General features: G+C 37.1%; 1 protein-coding gene across 10 annotated transcripts in view; it reads right to left on the minus strand.

Annotated features, from left to right (window-relative positions):
• Window positions 1-16,760, minus strand: part of ClC-c (chloride channel protein 3) — a 376,006-nt gene that overhangs the window by 150,691 nt on the left and 208,555 nt on the right. For all 10 annotated transcript variants that reach the window (XM_067147496.2, XM_067147494.2, XM_067147491.2 and 7 more), the window contains one exon: window positions 4,987-5,148. In XM_067147496.2, coding sequence (XP_067003597.1) covers window positions 4,987-5,148 — 162 coding nt within the window. The remainder of the gene's footprint in view (window positions 1-4,986; window positions 5,149-16,760) is intronic.

Raw genomic sequence — 16,760 nt, forward strand, 5'->3', positions numbered from 1 at the left:
CACTTCAAAAAGCTGTCAAGTTTCAATTCCTAATTTGAACTTTTGTAATGAAGTACCTTTTGAAAGGTGGGGCAACACAGTCATTTTGGCTTTCAGTGCAGGTTCACTTCAATAACATGTGATTTACATGGGAGGAACTCTTGGTATATTGATGTCTGATTGTGTTTTTGCCGTTCTAGTGGAGTCGCTGGTTACTGCAAGTTTCTTCCTCGCCATTTCTCCTTCAGAATTTTGCTTTATGTCGCACCAACACAGATAGGTCTTATGGCAACTGTAGGATAGGAAAGGGCTAGGAGTGGGAAGAAGTGACCATGGCCTTAATCATGGTTCAGCCCCAGCATTTGCCTGCTGTGAAAATCGAAAACCATAGAAAATCATCTCTCGGGCTGTCGAAAGTGGTGTTCAAACCAACTATCTCCCGAATGCAAGCTCACAATTACGCGACTCAAATCGCACTGTCAACTCGCTTGGTTTGTTAATACACCGAAACCTCGTTGAGAAGTTTCTGCAGGGAACAAGGAAAAAGAACGCCTTAAGCGAGAAAACGTACTAATGAATATACGGATAAAAGCTAGCCAACAGGGATATGGAGACACTAGATACAATTTTTTCCTTTAGAAACTATGAATCTCATGTTATGTAAAGTGTCGTCTTAATTGGATGCAAAATATTGTAGTATTGACTAGGAAGATACCAACATCATTTTGTACGAAAGAAAGACCATTTTTTCCGACATGAGGGCATATTAAGTCGTGAATCTGCGGGTACAGTGAAAACTACAGGCCCATCTACCATTTCTAAAGATGAGAGAAAAGTATGAAAAGGTGTGAAAAACACGAGAGAACAAATATGAACACTTTTTCTGCTGGGGATTACAAAATAACAAGTACCGGTACACTGAAAGGTGTGAAAAACACAAGACAACAAACATGAAAACATGTGCACAGGGACCAACAAAATAATCGAAGTATTATTGTAGATCACACTCTCTCTAAAACAAATGTCAGAAGAAGCCTTTCATTTCAGAGCAGTGGGTTATTAAACATTCTGGTCACACTCTTAGAAAAAGAATTGGAAGTTCCACTCGACCATGTGCAACTGAGAGGAATGACTTTGGCCGCCATTTTGAATTGAACAAAACTTCGACCAACTTGAGCAAGCGAGTCGAAACTCGAAGGTGCGAGTTTCAACATTCTGTTTCAACCTCTGCACGTTTATGCTAGTCCACTTTCTGACATATTTTAATACTGTCTTCAATATTAAGGAATTTTACAACATTTTCCTTAACCATAACTAGGCGATCACAAGACAAATATGTACCACGCTAGTCAATTTCACATGATTACCAGTACATTCCTAATCCAGATATAGGCTACCGCACCACGCGACAAATATTAGCTACACACGTTCCTAATCTAGATATAGGCTACCGTAGAGTAAATTAATGTATTATTTGGGTCCACCTTTTCAATACAAAACGTAAATAGTTTAAATTACATAAATGATTAGGGACTAGTTTCGACCTAGTAATAGGTCATCGTCAGCCTAAAGCAAAATTAAAACACAAAATACCGAAGAAATTAAACAATGTAAAGACACGTAAGGTCTCATAAAGGTACATACCATGTGAGATATTGTGCAGCACTATGTTAAAAAATAACTCTCTGAAAGAGATTCATATTAAGTCCAGTGCATATTAAAAAGATGTTATAGATAGGAATCCTTGAGTTGCTGGAATATGCTGGCTCCTTTAAGATGCAGGTATCCAATTGAAGAACCACTGAGCCGAAGTTACGTCGTTTATTTATGAATAAAGTCCAGTGCGCCGTATAGCATTAAAAAGTCCAGTGCGCACTAAAAAGATATTATAGAAAAGAATTCTTGAGTTGCTGGATAAGGAGATTAGAATATGCTAGCTCCTTTAAGATACTGGTATCCAATTGAAGAACCACTGAGCCGAAGTCACGTCGTTTATTTACAATTAAAGACCAGTGTGCCATATAGCATTAAAAAGTTGATAGGGATGGAAATTTTTCAGTTGTTGGTCAAGGAATTCAACATATGCTTGCTGGCTTCTTAAATTTGCTGCTGTATATTCGAAGGACAACTGAGATGAAGTTACGTCGTTTTTAAGATATTCATAGACGTAAAAACACATGGACGCTGGAAAGGCTCTTCAGTTTTTTGGAACTGAAGGAAGGTAAATGTTGCGCATGGAGTCTTAAGAATCCAGAGATGCGCTACATTATGTTAAAAAAAATAGAGATCCATAAAAAGGTCCCGTGCGCCGTATAAAAGTAACAAGTCATAGAAGTAAAACTTAAGTTGTTGGTCATGAAAATCGAAAAATGTTGGTTTTCAAGCGATGCTGCTGTTCATTCAGAGATCAACTGAAATTACAGCACTAACATTGTCTTCTCAAGATGTTTATAAACTTGAAATAAATGTCGATGCGAAGTAAGATGCTAGAAGAAAGCTCTTCTGTTTCTAGAATCTTGAAGGATGATGGATGTTACGCGAGGAGGATTAACATATATGGATTTAAATAAAGGTGGATAGAAATTCGCAGTTCAATGCGGACCGTACATTCCCTTGCTGTCATTTATTCAGAGTCAAATGTATGGTCCGCACTGAACTGCGAATTTCTATTCACCTTTATTTAACACCATATATGTTAATCCTCCACGCGGAACATCCATCGTCCTTCAAGATTCTAGAAACAGAAGAGCTTTCTTCTAGCATCTTACTTCGCATCAACATTTATTTCAAGTTTATAAACATCTTGAGAAGACAATGTTACGGTACTGTAATTTCAATTGATCTCTGAATGAACAGCAGCATCGCTTGAAAACCAACCTTTTTCGATTTCCATGACCAACAACTTAAGTTTTACTTTTACAACTTGTTACTTTTATACGGCGCAGGGACCTTTTTATGGATCTCTATTTTTTAACAATGTAGCGCATCTCTGGATTCTTAAGACTCCACGCGCAACAATTACCTTCCTTCAAGTTCCAAAAAACTGAAGAGCCTTTCTGGCATCCATGTGTTTTTACGTCTATGAATATCTTAAAAAACGATGTAACTTCATCTCAGTTCTTCGAATATACAGCAGCAAATTTAAGAAGCATATGTTGAATTCCTTGACCAACCACTGAAAAATTTCCATCCCTATCAAATTTTTAATGCTATACGGCGTACTGGTCTTTAATTGTAAATAAACAACGTAACTTCGGCTCAGTGGTTCTTCAATTGGATACCTGCATCTTAAAGGAGCTAGCATATTCCAGCAACTCAAGGATTCTTACCTATAACATCTTTTTAATATGCACTGGACTTAATATGAATCTCTTTCAGAGAGTTATTTTTTAACATAGTGCTGCACAATATCTCACATGGTATGTACTTTTACGAGACCTTACGTGTCTTTACATTGTTTAATTTCTTCGGTATTTTGTGTTTTAATTTTGCTTTAGACTGACGATGACCTATTACTAGGTCGAAACTAGTCCCTAATCATTTATGTAATTTAAACTATTTACATTTTGTATTGAAAAGGTGGACCCAAATAATACATTAATTTACTCTATTGTAATGGCAGTTCAATACGGATCTATCATTATGAAACTTATTTAATTTAATAGGCTACCGTACCACGCGACAAATATTAGCTACACTTCATTGTATCACTCAACAATAAATAGATTTCTACCTTCTAAATGGAATGTGAAATACAAACACAAACAGGCTCACTCTGCTATTCAGCAATCTCGCTGCTAACCGGCAAGCAAAACTGAACATTTCTGAGGCTAATAGCTTGCTCCCCGAAAATGCAACTTGTCCTTTGAAGTTCAGTAAGGGCTATTCCCATAATCACGCAACTGTGGCGATGGCTCTTACCCAAGTTGGAAATCACGTTTCTTTTAGAAAGGATGACAAATACAGTAACACTTTCAGGTCTAGAAGGAATGTGATTGTACTAAGCGGTAATAGCGAAAATTCAAGACACGATAAGCGAGGTAGTCTTTATATAGATTTAATACGACGACAATCGGGACTTCGAATTTCCGATGTGCTAAGCGGGAAAACGTGTTAATGAGGAACACACTAACAAGGTTTCACTGTATTTACTGATTATGAACAAAGTTGGTAGTCAGTCTGTTGTGGTGTTGAGGATTTGGTTAACTGTTGTAACTACAATGCTTCATAGGCTTTTAAAAAAGTTATATTACAAGTTAATATCAAGTAGTATCAATCTCTGCAAAACTTACATTTACTAGACTCCCCGCTTGGGGCGTTAAACTACACAATCTCAACTTTCATTCAAGGTTCCCTCAGTCTCATCAAACAAAACATACCTGCGAATAAAGTTAGACGATGACATGTAAATAATTAGGGCTATATCTATTGTTGTCGCTTTAGATCTTACCCCCTACCCTTGTTTTTTGAATCCCATTGAAAGTCTGTGGAGCCAAGTAAAGGGGTCATGTGGCATGTAACAACAGAACTTTCACCCTTGCGGAAGTAAGACGACTTCGTTACTGGAAGGGATCGAACTACTGACACCTCAACATTGGGATGTGTGTAAAAAACATAGAGACAGAAGAAAAAAAATGGGGGTGATAGGCCAGCTAGTAGAGGATGTCACTAAATGGATTGCAACAAATGGATTCTGATGGTAATGTTATGATACTACAGAGGAGATTAGGCAACCTGTCTTTCCTCCAGTGACTAAACTGGTGAGTATATTACTGAATTATCTTCTCAATTCAGTCTGTTGATTGTTTAAATGTTGTATTCTTTCTTATAACATGTTAGTTACAGGTTATTTTAACTATCTATTGATCTCACTGTCTTGACTGATGTTTTTATGCGAGTAATACTGCAATGCACACGTGGGTGGAGGAGTTGTTATTGTTGACTCCTAGGTTATTTGAGATAGGGTGTAAATCCATCTACAAACATTTGATGAAGACAATAACTTACCTCTGGAATACCTGAGCCACATGCATATGGTGCAAACATTCTGACTAGAGATGCAGCAAGTGAAGCAAATATTAGGGCCCAAACAATGTAAAACAAATAAGAGATGATGTATGGGCCAACACCTTCTCTTGACTGGCTGAAAACTTCTGGCCATGTCCACCACTGAAACACACATTTACAAATTTACCACCAAATTACAATTGTCAAAAAACTTTTAAGCATATTCCAGACATAGGTATTCTTCCAGCATATTATTAATAGTTAACATAAAAATAAAACATACATGAAAAATGAACATCCTGGTACCAAAGCACACTGCATGCACAGTGAAATGGCTTGAACGGCCAGATCAACAAAGGAAGTCACTCCTCTGGAACAGGACATACTAATGGCACTTGCAGATCCACTGTGAACCACCAATAACGCGTTGGACCTCTATGAGCCCAGAGATACTATTGTATGCAATGGGGTATGTCAAATACCAGATCACTGAACAGTCATGTGGCAAACTGTCCCATTCCTCAATGGTGCCTTGTTCGAAAGCCCAACAGGTTATTTGTGTATTTGGACAATTGGAAATGGTTCCTGACAAAGGTACCGCATATTCTCTATGTAGGTCATGTTGGGAGTACACATTGGGCAGTCCACCATTAGTATCCCAAGGACCTCCACATATGCATTCATCAAGCACTGTCATCCTTGATCTATTGCAGTTGCAAAGCACGTTATCATTAAGACTGCCACATGTACAGTTTAACAAGGAAGATTTATTTCTTCCATTATTATTATTTTTAACACACAGTGCACCATTTAAACTGCAAGTTTAATGCTCAGTTTTTCAGAAAACAAATTCTATTTTAAAATCTTGCTCTTTAGGCCATAATCCTGTTAAAAGTGCACAGTTTTGATTGGAGTCTAAAATATTCAGTACCCTTTGCTTCTGATCAAAGATCACTCATCAGTATCAGTTCTAATCACAAAGGATGTGTGCTCTTTACATCACATCTGTTGACAGTTAGCATCTCTGGCGGTGTACTAGCAAGGATCAGTAATAGCAATAAAATGGAGGAATGAGAGAAACTCAAATTGTGTAGATTTGATTAAAACTGAACTTTAATATTTATTCAAAACAATTTTTGAAGGTATCCACCTTTTCAATACAATTTATTTTTCTTTACAAGTAGAATCCTTACATTAAGATCGATTCAGTTGCTGGGACATATTTTGCCCTCATTTAGGGCATCATCAACTAGTTTCTCGACTCAAAATCTTTCATTACCATCAGAATTCTGATTATAATACTGCTAAAAATTTTAAACTATTTAGTTAATGTTATTTTAAAATTTCTTGTTTAACAATACATATAAGTATCCATTTGACTAGAATAACTACTATCATGAAGTAGAATGCATTGAGACCATCATCATCATCATCATCATCATCATCATCATCACCAATGTCCCACTCCAGTCGCCCGGGTGTGGTTTACAAGCCTCCTACACTCCTTTCTGTCTTTCCACTTTTCCTGCTCCATTACTTCCGCCACATCCAATCCAGCTTCTCTGATGTCCTTCCAAAACTGACCCATCCACCTTCTTCTTGGTCTTCCAACTGGTCTCTTTCCCTTAACTTCTCTTTCCAATTCCCTTCTTGCTACCCGTTCCTTTCCCATTCTTTTTACATGTCCGAACCATCTCAGTCTTGCTTTCTGTATGTTCTGTACTAACGGTTCTATATTCATCTTTTCTCTGATTTTAATATTTTGAATTCTATCTCTTCTTGTCTTCTGCTGCTTGGATCTTACTATCTTGTCTCTTATTAGTTACCAGCATTTCTAGTCGGTATGTTACAACTGGTATGAAAAACTGTTTATATAATGTTAATTTTGTTCTCATGGGTACTTTGTCATCCCATAAAAGCTCACTGACTTGATAAAATGTTGTACCTTTACTTAGTCTGTTATTAATTTCAGGGTTGATTTCATTACTTCCATTAATAATGTTACCCAGATAAGTAAACTGTTCTACATTCTCTAACCGTTCTCCATCTATGTTCACTTGGCTTCTCTTTTTCACAGTGGATGACTAGTTTTTTTTTTTTTTTACTAATTACCATTCCAAACTCCTTCAGATTTTCATTCCAAATGTCCAGTCTCCTTTGTACTTCCCTTTCCCCAAATCACCACATCATCTGCAAATACCAAAGCATTCACTTCATCACTGCTGATACTCCATTTTACACATTTTATGATTTCATCCATCAATATAATAAACAATAATGGTGACAGTGTACTTCCTTGCTTGAGACTTAACTTTTGTATAAAATGTTTCAGTGTCACCACTCCCCACTTGTACACTTTGAGACAATGAGGCAACTAATTGAGACAAAGAGACATTGAGACAATGTTAATCCTTAAATAAAAGTTCTGGAAAACAAACTGACTATGAATTTAACACTGTTGAATCACTTTAGCTAGTAATTTAAAATCAGTCTTATTGTCTATTATTATGATGGTTCTTCCTTGGACACGTATTCTTGATGATGCACTTTAATGTTTCTGTTCGAAAACTCTTTTAAGGTGTTCTAACTGCTCCACTTCTGTTGACTCTTATTGAAATAACATACGTAAAAAGGATATCCCTGTAGGGAATTGTCAGTTTGAATTTGTAGATAGTTGACTAGGTTGACCTATTTGATATTGCATTCTCTGTTTAAAAAGGCAATTTTGTAACAGTTTTTTTTTTTTAAACTTTTAAAAATCATTATTTGATTTTAACTGACATATTCGTTTAATGAACTTGAAATATTTTACAGTGTGTTGAATGGTGGAACATCCCTCAACCTCTATTATATTAGTTCTGATTTATGCAAGTAAAATGAGTACATAAAATATTTTTGTCACGTTACTAATAGATGTTTTGCTGTTAAAGTAGTGAGCTGCTTGTTGTTGGAGAGAGTCGAACAAGTGACTTTTCAATGTGTTCATATAACTGATAAATTCTGGAACTTTGATATGAAGAACAGAGTTGAAATGAGTGTCTGTAAAGATCAGAAAAATGTATGTTTTACTATTGGGAATTAGTGTTATTAAATTAAAAGTGAAAGGCATTGGAATCTATTAATTATCCCCTTGTCTCTCTCACGGCTAGCTTGTCTCGGTGACATTACCCGATCGACTGGCTGTGAGTGAGCCTGCACACCTCGTGTTATATCTGTGTACTGTCTGTGGGGGAAGGCGAGTAGGGGAAGGGGATGGGCAGGCAGACGGTGTTTTGGCTGGTCTTGGAGGAGTATTCATTGTGGGTGGGGCTCTTTTAAGATGTTCACTATAAATTTAACAACTCTTCCCCATTAAGAAATTCATTAGAGTTTTGCGAACAATTACAAAAATTTTAAATACAGCTGAATCATGTCATGTGTTCAATCAATATAACTAACGTGTACTCAAATATCCCAACCAAAGAAACAGTTAACATTATTAAAGAAAATCTAACTAAAGCATAGTCATCTTGGCAATCTTGAGATAAAAGATTTTATTAAAATATGAAATTTTGTGCTAGACAATTTTTTCACATTTAATGGGAAATATATCAACAGAAGGGATTATCCATGGGGGATCCGGTATCAGATATTTTAGCAGATATTTATATGGATCATCTAGAACACACGAAAATATTATCTAAAATACGAGGCCTAAACTTATGATTACGATACGTGGATGACACATTTACAATAATAGATCAAGAACTTAATTTCCAAGGATTTAATTATCTACAAGAACTGATGATGACTCCAAGGGAGTCTAAACCGGTCTTCACTTAATAAATTTCAAATATTTTACATTGTGATGAATGTTGGAACATCCCTCAAACTCTATTATATTAGTTATACATCAAGATGGAAATGAAAATCATAACCTATGATTATAAACATTAAAGTGTATCATCAAGAATACGTGTCCAAGGAAGAACCATCATAATAATGGACAAAGAGACTGATTTTAAATAACTAGCTAAGGTGATTCAACAGTGTTACATTCATAGTCAGTTTATGTATCCCAGAACTTTTATTTAAGGATTAACATTGTCTCAATGCATTCCACTTCATAATTGTAGTTAGTCTAGTCAAATAGAAAAATACTGAATAAATATTATATATTGAATAAACAAGGTAGTTAGAGTAAGAGGTAGGGATCATGCGCAGGTCTCCCCACCATGCTTGGCCGTCGATGATGTCAGCGTGAACCCTCAACGCCTTATCTCCTGTATGAGGTAGGCTAATACACAGCTGTAAGCTATTGTATTTTAGCCACAAGTTATAAATAAGAGAACTTCATTGATATTTTAACATCGCTTAACAAAAGGCATTCATTCCACTTCACTATTACAAGAGTAATAATAGATCAAATACAGTGTGCATCCAGCAGCGTTTCTGAAGTATTTCGATCTGTATAAAAGGTTGTAACAATGCTAAGACTGTGATCCCAGTGGAATGGCCATTCCATATGTTCATGTTCTCAACATCCATGATAACAGTAACAAGGGGCTCTAATTGTTACAGACTCGAACATTAAAGCTTAATGACTGCAAAAAATATGTCCGTTGTTACAAGCAATATTGGGAAACTATATACACTGTCAACAACACAAACAGCAAATGTTAGGAAACTGTCCACAAAACAAACAGTACAGTAAATGTTCTCCTCCAAGTGCCAGGAACTGACAAATTCCACGTTAAAATTAGATAGGCCATATAAATTAATGAGCCTGTATACTAACATTCTTAGCACTGGTTACATATACAACATAATAAATTGCCTTTCATAAAAAAATAACAGGCTTGTTATACACAAAGAATAATACTGATATTTAAAAAAAGAGAATATCCAACACACTTATCCATAGTATCAGTGGAATTTCTTTGCTCTTCTTCTTTCTTTATCGGTACTGTATTAACTGAAACCCGGTCTCTTGAATGTCTTACTTTTGTTTAAAGCGTCCATTCAAATAAAAGAACAGATTCTCACGAAGCAAACTGCAAGCTCATAAACTTTGGGGAATTTCTTCTTCAGAATATCCGTAAGGTTTGTGATGATGTTAGAACCATCTTTCAGTTCTTTCCCGAGCTTGATAGCTGCAGTTGCTTAAGTGCAGCCAGTAGCCAGTATTCGGGAGGTAGTGGGTTCGAACCACACTGTCGGCAACCCTGAAGATGGTTTTCTGTGGTTTCCCATTTTCACACCAAGCAAATGCTGGGGCTGTACCTTAATTAACCTCTTAACATGCCAATTATTTAAAAATTGTGATTTTTTTTACCTAATTTTTTTATTGTTAAAATGGGCTATTTATTGAAAACTAATGACAGTGGTAACAATAAAAATACATTTTTCGAATTTAACAATGAAATATAAGCCACCGAAAAGTTCCTGCTTTAAAATCCCAAGTATACTCGTGATATTTTTTATGGGTTCTAAAATAAATAACACAGCACTACAGGTAAACAGATGGCAAGTAATACAACATGACACTCAATACTGTTCAAATGTTTGTGGCTGTGTGAAATGCCCTAAAACAAGGATCAACACACAATGCTACATCGCTGGAAAGCCGCAAAAACAAACTGCCTGAGTCACCAACATCCACTACGGTTGAGTCAGAGACATCTGTTGGCAAAAATAGGACCCTAAAGTAATAGTTTCATAAACATCTGGCGGAAATATTGAGAAACAACAAGAAACGAGTATATTCGGGCTTTTAAATTAGGTACCGACCAATGAGCGACATTCACGAGTATACTCGGGATTTTATTTTATATAAATATATAAAATCCCAAGTATACTCGGGCTTTCATGTTAAGAGGTTAAGGCCACGGACGCTTCCTTCTCACTCCTAGCCCTTTCCTGTCCCATCGTCGCCATAAGACCTATCTGTGTCGGTGCGACGTAAAGCAACTTGCAAAAAAAAAAAAAAAATGGTACTCTTTTTGAAATCTAATTTCCACCCCTTGTAGTTTGACCTGTTTTCTCTCCGTAATTACTTTCTATATCGAAGTTTTTCTTTACCCTAAAAGCTACAATACAGCCAGTGAAGTTTTCAAGCAGCTCATCACGATCCTTGGTTTCGCGACTGTCCTCAAGCTGTTTTACTAGCTCTTCAAGAGCTTAAACGAACCCTTGCTCATCCTCCGGTAAAGAATAGGATGTTGTGGGCTCAACACTGGCCTTAGACTGGCACACGATATCCGAGTTTTGATCGAGTTCATAAGTAGCATGTAACACATTTGGGCGTAGTGTTTCATAATCTTCTGGTGAACAGATGGAATTTCTTATCGCCTCGGAAGCATTGAGGCTAAGAAGCAATGATCTCACCTTTCGCGCCACAGCTGTTGGAAGAGGATGGTCGTAAAGCCTTCCGAACCCTCGAAGCTGAGAAAGATAGCTTTCGATAAGGACTTGATTACTTCTGTCACCATTTAGGTCAGTGGCTTTAGGGAATACATGAAAGTGTATGTTTTGTTCCTTCATGTGCCTGCTATGATTTGTGCAGCCTGCAATGGCATGACAAAGCATACTGAAAAGTGTACACTATTACTGCTTTTTACTTTTTATCACATAAAATAAACACACGGTTTCTTATACACCACAGATATGTTACTATCATGTATTATTAGCACCTAGCTTCTGCGTGTACAGCGATTCTTATTCGAACTACCTCTACCTCATTCAGAGCAGATTCAACGCGAGGGTCCTGCGTGACGTCACAGCTCTGCTTTGCTACTGCGCACCTCTCTCATGATCCCTACCTTGTATTCTACGTACCTTGTTGAATAAATATTATATGACAGCTCAATACGGACCAAGAAAAATGTGATTTATAACATGTAATACTTCAACTATGATAAGAATTGTAAGGAATTTCACAAAAATGTTTTATTGAACAAGAAAGTGTTAAATATGATATATTTAAATGAGAAGTACTCGTGAAAAGCAAGTTTGTACTAATTAACTAATAATTAGCAATATTTTACACTGGCATAATATTATTGGCATGTTTTAAATGAGATGTACTTGTGAAATGTAAGTTTGTATTAATTAACTAATTATTAGTTAGTAATATTTTACACTGGTATTATATTATTTATCAGTTAATCTTTCTTTGCTCTGTTCTTTCATTCATTAAATGGTTACAGTGCTTCATTTTTGCACTATAAGGTAAAGAAATCAAAGTATTCCATATTTACCATCTGAAAATCTGGCAACCCTAGTTTCCATGGGTTGGAGAATGTTGTATACAGCAGCCGAACACATTTGCTCCTCGGAACAAGGCAAATGCAAAACAATGCACACTTTAACATAGTTCGCGGTCATTAATCTTGTATTACATGTTGCGAGTTTCATTTTGATACCTGTATTGGAGTACAGAATGTAAGAAGTTTCAAGTAAAGTATTGGAATGGTGGTTTTTAATAAATTTGCTGGAAATGTTTTAAATTAATCTTTTGTCCAATTCTAGTGTGTCCCGACATCAGCAGCCCTATGAAGTGGAGGCACCTTGTATGGTGTCTTAAACCTCAAACCCGTCATGGAACCGATTTGATTTTGCACAGTTTGGTCACAACTGTGGCTTCTCAGAATTCGTTGCGCAGAGTGGTAGCTGTGCATCGAGGATGTCTCCATGAAGAGATGCGTATGTTTCCGTTTTGTACAGCTGTTGTTTTGAATGACTAGCTCCCTCAAGGTCGATCAGCTACTGAATAGGTTTCTTGGAACTATAGCCACAACCTATAGATAACACTATGATTCACCTTAACAATGTTAGCAACACACATTTGTTTCATGTTTTATTGCATTGTGATGGTTTTTACTGCCATAGAAAGACCAGTTCAAGACCAGGTAACTGCCGTCTAGAGACAAACAAAGCATGACAAGCTTGCCTGGCAGGGACTGCGGCAGTAGTGTTGGATGCGTGTTGATAGGCATACTATGGCAGTGCCTTATGGTGATGAGGACAATGTGTCCAGACTTCAAATACATTGTACCAGTTTACAATATGCATATAAAATTATCTTTGGGATTGCGTGTGTAAAGTGGGAAATATTTGTTCTGCAGTTTATTTTCTTCTTCTTGTTTTTTGACCGCATAGGATCACTTTAGTCAGTTCATTGTTCAGATCTCTTTGAAGGGATTGTTCGGGCTTTACGGTCCTCCCAGTACTTCTTCAAATGCTCCGATCTTCGTCCCCTTTCCTCGGTTGAAAATGTACTGTTGTGGGTTTGTTTCGCGTAAGGATAAAGCGGAAGTTTGTATTCTTGAGTTTTGTATTCAGTTTTATCTTATTTGTGGTGCAGTTTATTTTATTATTATTATTATTATTATTATTATAAAATAAATCTTTTTCGGCACAGTAAAATAGAGAAGAGAAAGGTTCAGGCACCCTATGGAAGGACAGGCTCTCTAGTTCTCCCGTCTCGCTGGCGTCAGAAACAACCCTGGTTTCGGGTGTTCTGGCAATCGTCAGGGCATCCTGGAGAATGTCAAGAGAGTGTGAGAAATATTCCACCCCTCAGATATGAAGAAGCAAAGACTGCTCATTAAAATTCTGCACGTGATTGGTCGATTGGTTCCCTTATTTTGGAAGGATTCCAATGTAAACTGGGGGAGGGGTATATCCTGAAATGCAATATTAGAGTCGTCAATTCAGATCTTGGTTATCCAACAGAGTAGGCGTCATTTGAGCTCTCGCTCCAAAGGAGAGTCCGGCCTGATGGAGTTGAGGTAAATTTTATTTTTGTTATTGTGTCTTAAATTGTTTCTCTTGCAGGAATTGTCTGATACAGTCTCTCATCTTCAATGATTTAATTTAGTCAAAATAGTGCTTATCAGCGCTGTGATACATTTTTAACTGGGAGAAGGCAACTTCACTATGTAAACTGTAATTTAAAAGTAATCATAAGAAATAATCTTCATGGCAATCCGCATTGATGAACAATAATTACAATTCAAAATAAAAAGATGTTTTACCTATTCAATACACATCAAGACCTTGTGATACTAGTTTCAATCTAACGATATGGTCACCTTCAGCCACTTAAGCATAAAACTGACAAATGCATGACAAACAATATACAATAAAACAAGTATTGAAACCTAGTCTTAAAAATTAATGAAACATGCGGCGTTAAAATGTTGTGGTCTCTTTCTGTGAAGGACGGTACTTCATTGCAGTTCATCCAGTTAAGATTACATCCAGGTAATGTGTCTAGAGATGCTTAATTGTAATAGTTAAAAGATGTAAACAATGTGATTTATCTTCAGCTAGAGAACAACTTAATGTTTGGACAACAAGTAATATGGTCCAGAAAAGTTGGTTTTGTTTTCAACACTGATCTGAATCTGCTAGTTGCTTTACATCGCACTGACGATGGGATAGAAAAGGGCTAGTAGTGGGAAGGAAGCGGCCATGGCCTTAAGATACACATATCTGAATAGACAAATGAGATTTCCCCTTTAAGTACATTCGAACAGAAATTATTGATGTTGTAACATATTGTAATTTCCATCAGTTGTTGAGATGTCTTAAGTGATAACGGATAAAAATGGTTTCTGAGGCAATGAAATGAGGAACAAAATGTGGACTTAGTGAAGCAACCACAAAAGTACAACAGTGCATTCAAAGTGCATCAACTTTGAAAGCATAACATTTGCCAGTAGATTATAATTTTTGGTTTGAATTATTGGCCAATAGTTTGCAATGGGGAACGTGCAAGTGACTACTAGCATTAAAGGTGGTAAAACAGTACAGTAGTGTGCAGCCCATGCTGGTTTAACTAAAGTATAACTGTGGTGTTGATTGACAGGAAGATTTATTTGTAAAACAGTATACTGTGACATACTATTTACATACAACTGCAAAATGGAACATCCTTGTTGTACTAAACGATACAGTTGTGTCGTGAACTGCCATAATTCAGAACATTATAATGATCGTAAATTTTCAGCGTTCCCAGGGAAGGAACAGAAAAAAGACAAAAATGGATACTGCCAGTGAACTGAATGAAATAATCTTGAAATAATACCAGAAATACATACATACATAACTGATCCCTTGAGAATGGCTGTGGAGTAATATTATTAAAGCAGACATTAATGACATCTCGTTAAGTTGCTTGTCCCTATTTATTACAATGCTAAATTCATTAATCTGATAATTAATTGTGCGCCGATTCCAGACTGCACTTCTTCCGCCGCTTTTACCACGTCTGTGGGATTGTGGGTGCGATTGTGTTGGACGTAGGGTGACCATCTGTTGCAGGAAGGAATGAGGGACAAGACAGTAAAAACAAAAAGGGGTGACATCCACAATTTTGGGGAACAGCTACATATTTACCTTTAATTTTAAAATGACAAAAATGTAAACATTTTCAAAAAATAATAATAGTAATAATGTTATTTGCTTTACGTCCCACTAACTACTTTTATAGTTTTCGGAGAGGCCAAGGTGCTGGAATTTAGTCCCGCACGAGTTCTTTTACGTGCCAGTAAATCTACAAACATGAGGCTGACACATTTGAATACCTTCAAATACCACCAGACTGAGCCAAGATAGAACCTGCCAAGTTGGCATCAGAAGGCCAGGCCACTCAGCCTGGCGTTTTCAAAAGCATTGTGTTGCCAGTTTCCCTCGTTTTTTCACCAAGAGTGCTCGTACTGAAGTAATAACATACAAAAATACATTTCATTCATAATTACTGTACAATTTCTTTTCCAGTCTGTGGGTTGAAGACCGTTCATCTAAATGAAAACATGTAAAAGTTAACAAATTCTGAAATAATAAAATAGTCTAAATGGTATCACAAGTTTTTTAAATTGGAAATAGAGGAAAAATTACATATTAATGGCACTTCTTAGTTTCATCGGTTACATGAAATACTTTCTAACAGACCTTGTAGGGCCCATGACCCAGATGTTAGGCTAATTTAAACAACAAATAAACAAGCATCAGCCCCCCCTCAAACCCCATGGCACTCAACGCCCTTGAAAGGGCCTTGGCCTTCCCAGCAACCGCTGTTCAGCCTGAAGGCATGCAGATTACGAGGGGTCGTGTGGTCAGCACGACGCATCCTCTTGGCCGTTATTCTGGGCTTTCGAGACCGGGGCCGCCATCTCACCGTCAGATAGCTCCTCAATTCTAATCATGTAGGATGAATGGACCTCAAACCAACCCTCAGATCGAGAGAAAAATCCCTGACCTGGCCAGGAATCGAACCCGGGGCCTCCGGGCGAGAGGCAGGCAGGCTACCCCTACACCACGAGGCCGGCATCAGTACTTGTTCTAACCTGCTATAACCTGCTCCTTTGCACTTTCAAAAATCACACTGTTGGCAATGGTTACACTATGTTTAGTTGAAGCTAGATGGCAGGACAGTTGCATGATCTGAAAATTCGTACCATTGACAATACGAAAACTCCTTCAGATAGAAAATTAGACAATTGCGGGACATGTACAAAATACCCTAAAATGCGGGACGGTTGATCACCGTTGACGAACGTGTGGATTTGGCCCTGTTTTACGACTGGATGCCCTTCCCGACGCCAACCCTAAGCAGAGGGATGTAATTACAATTGCAAGTTTCTGTGGTGACTGATTCCAGATTTCACCCTTTCAATAAATAAAACCGCATTCATCCCTGCGAAAAATATTAAGGGGAGTTATGACTGAATTTAGAAACTCCCTCAGTTTTGATTTTATTTTTATCAAATTTAGGTTTCACATTTAGG

Source organism: Anabrus simplex, chromosome 5 (genome assembly GCF_040414725.1).
Source record: "Anabrus simplex isolate iqAnaSimp1 chromosome 5, ASM4041472v1, whole genome shotgun sequence".
Lineage (NCBI taxonomy): Eukaryota > Metazoa > Arthropoda > Insecta > Orthoptera > Tettigoniidae > Anabrus > Anabrus simplex.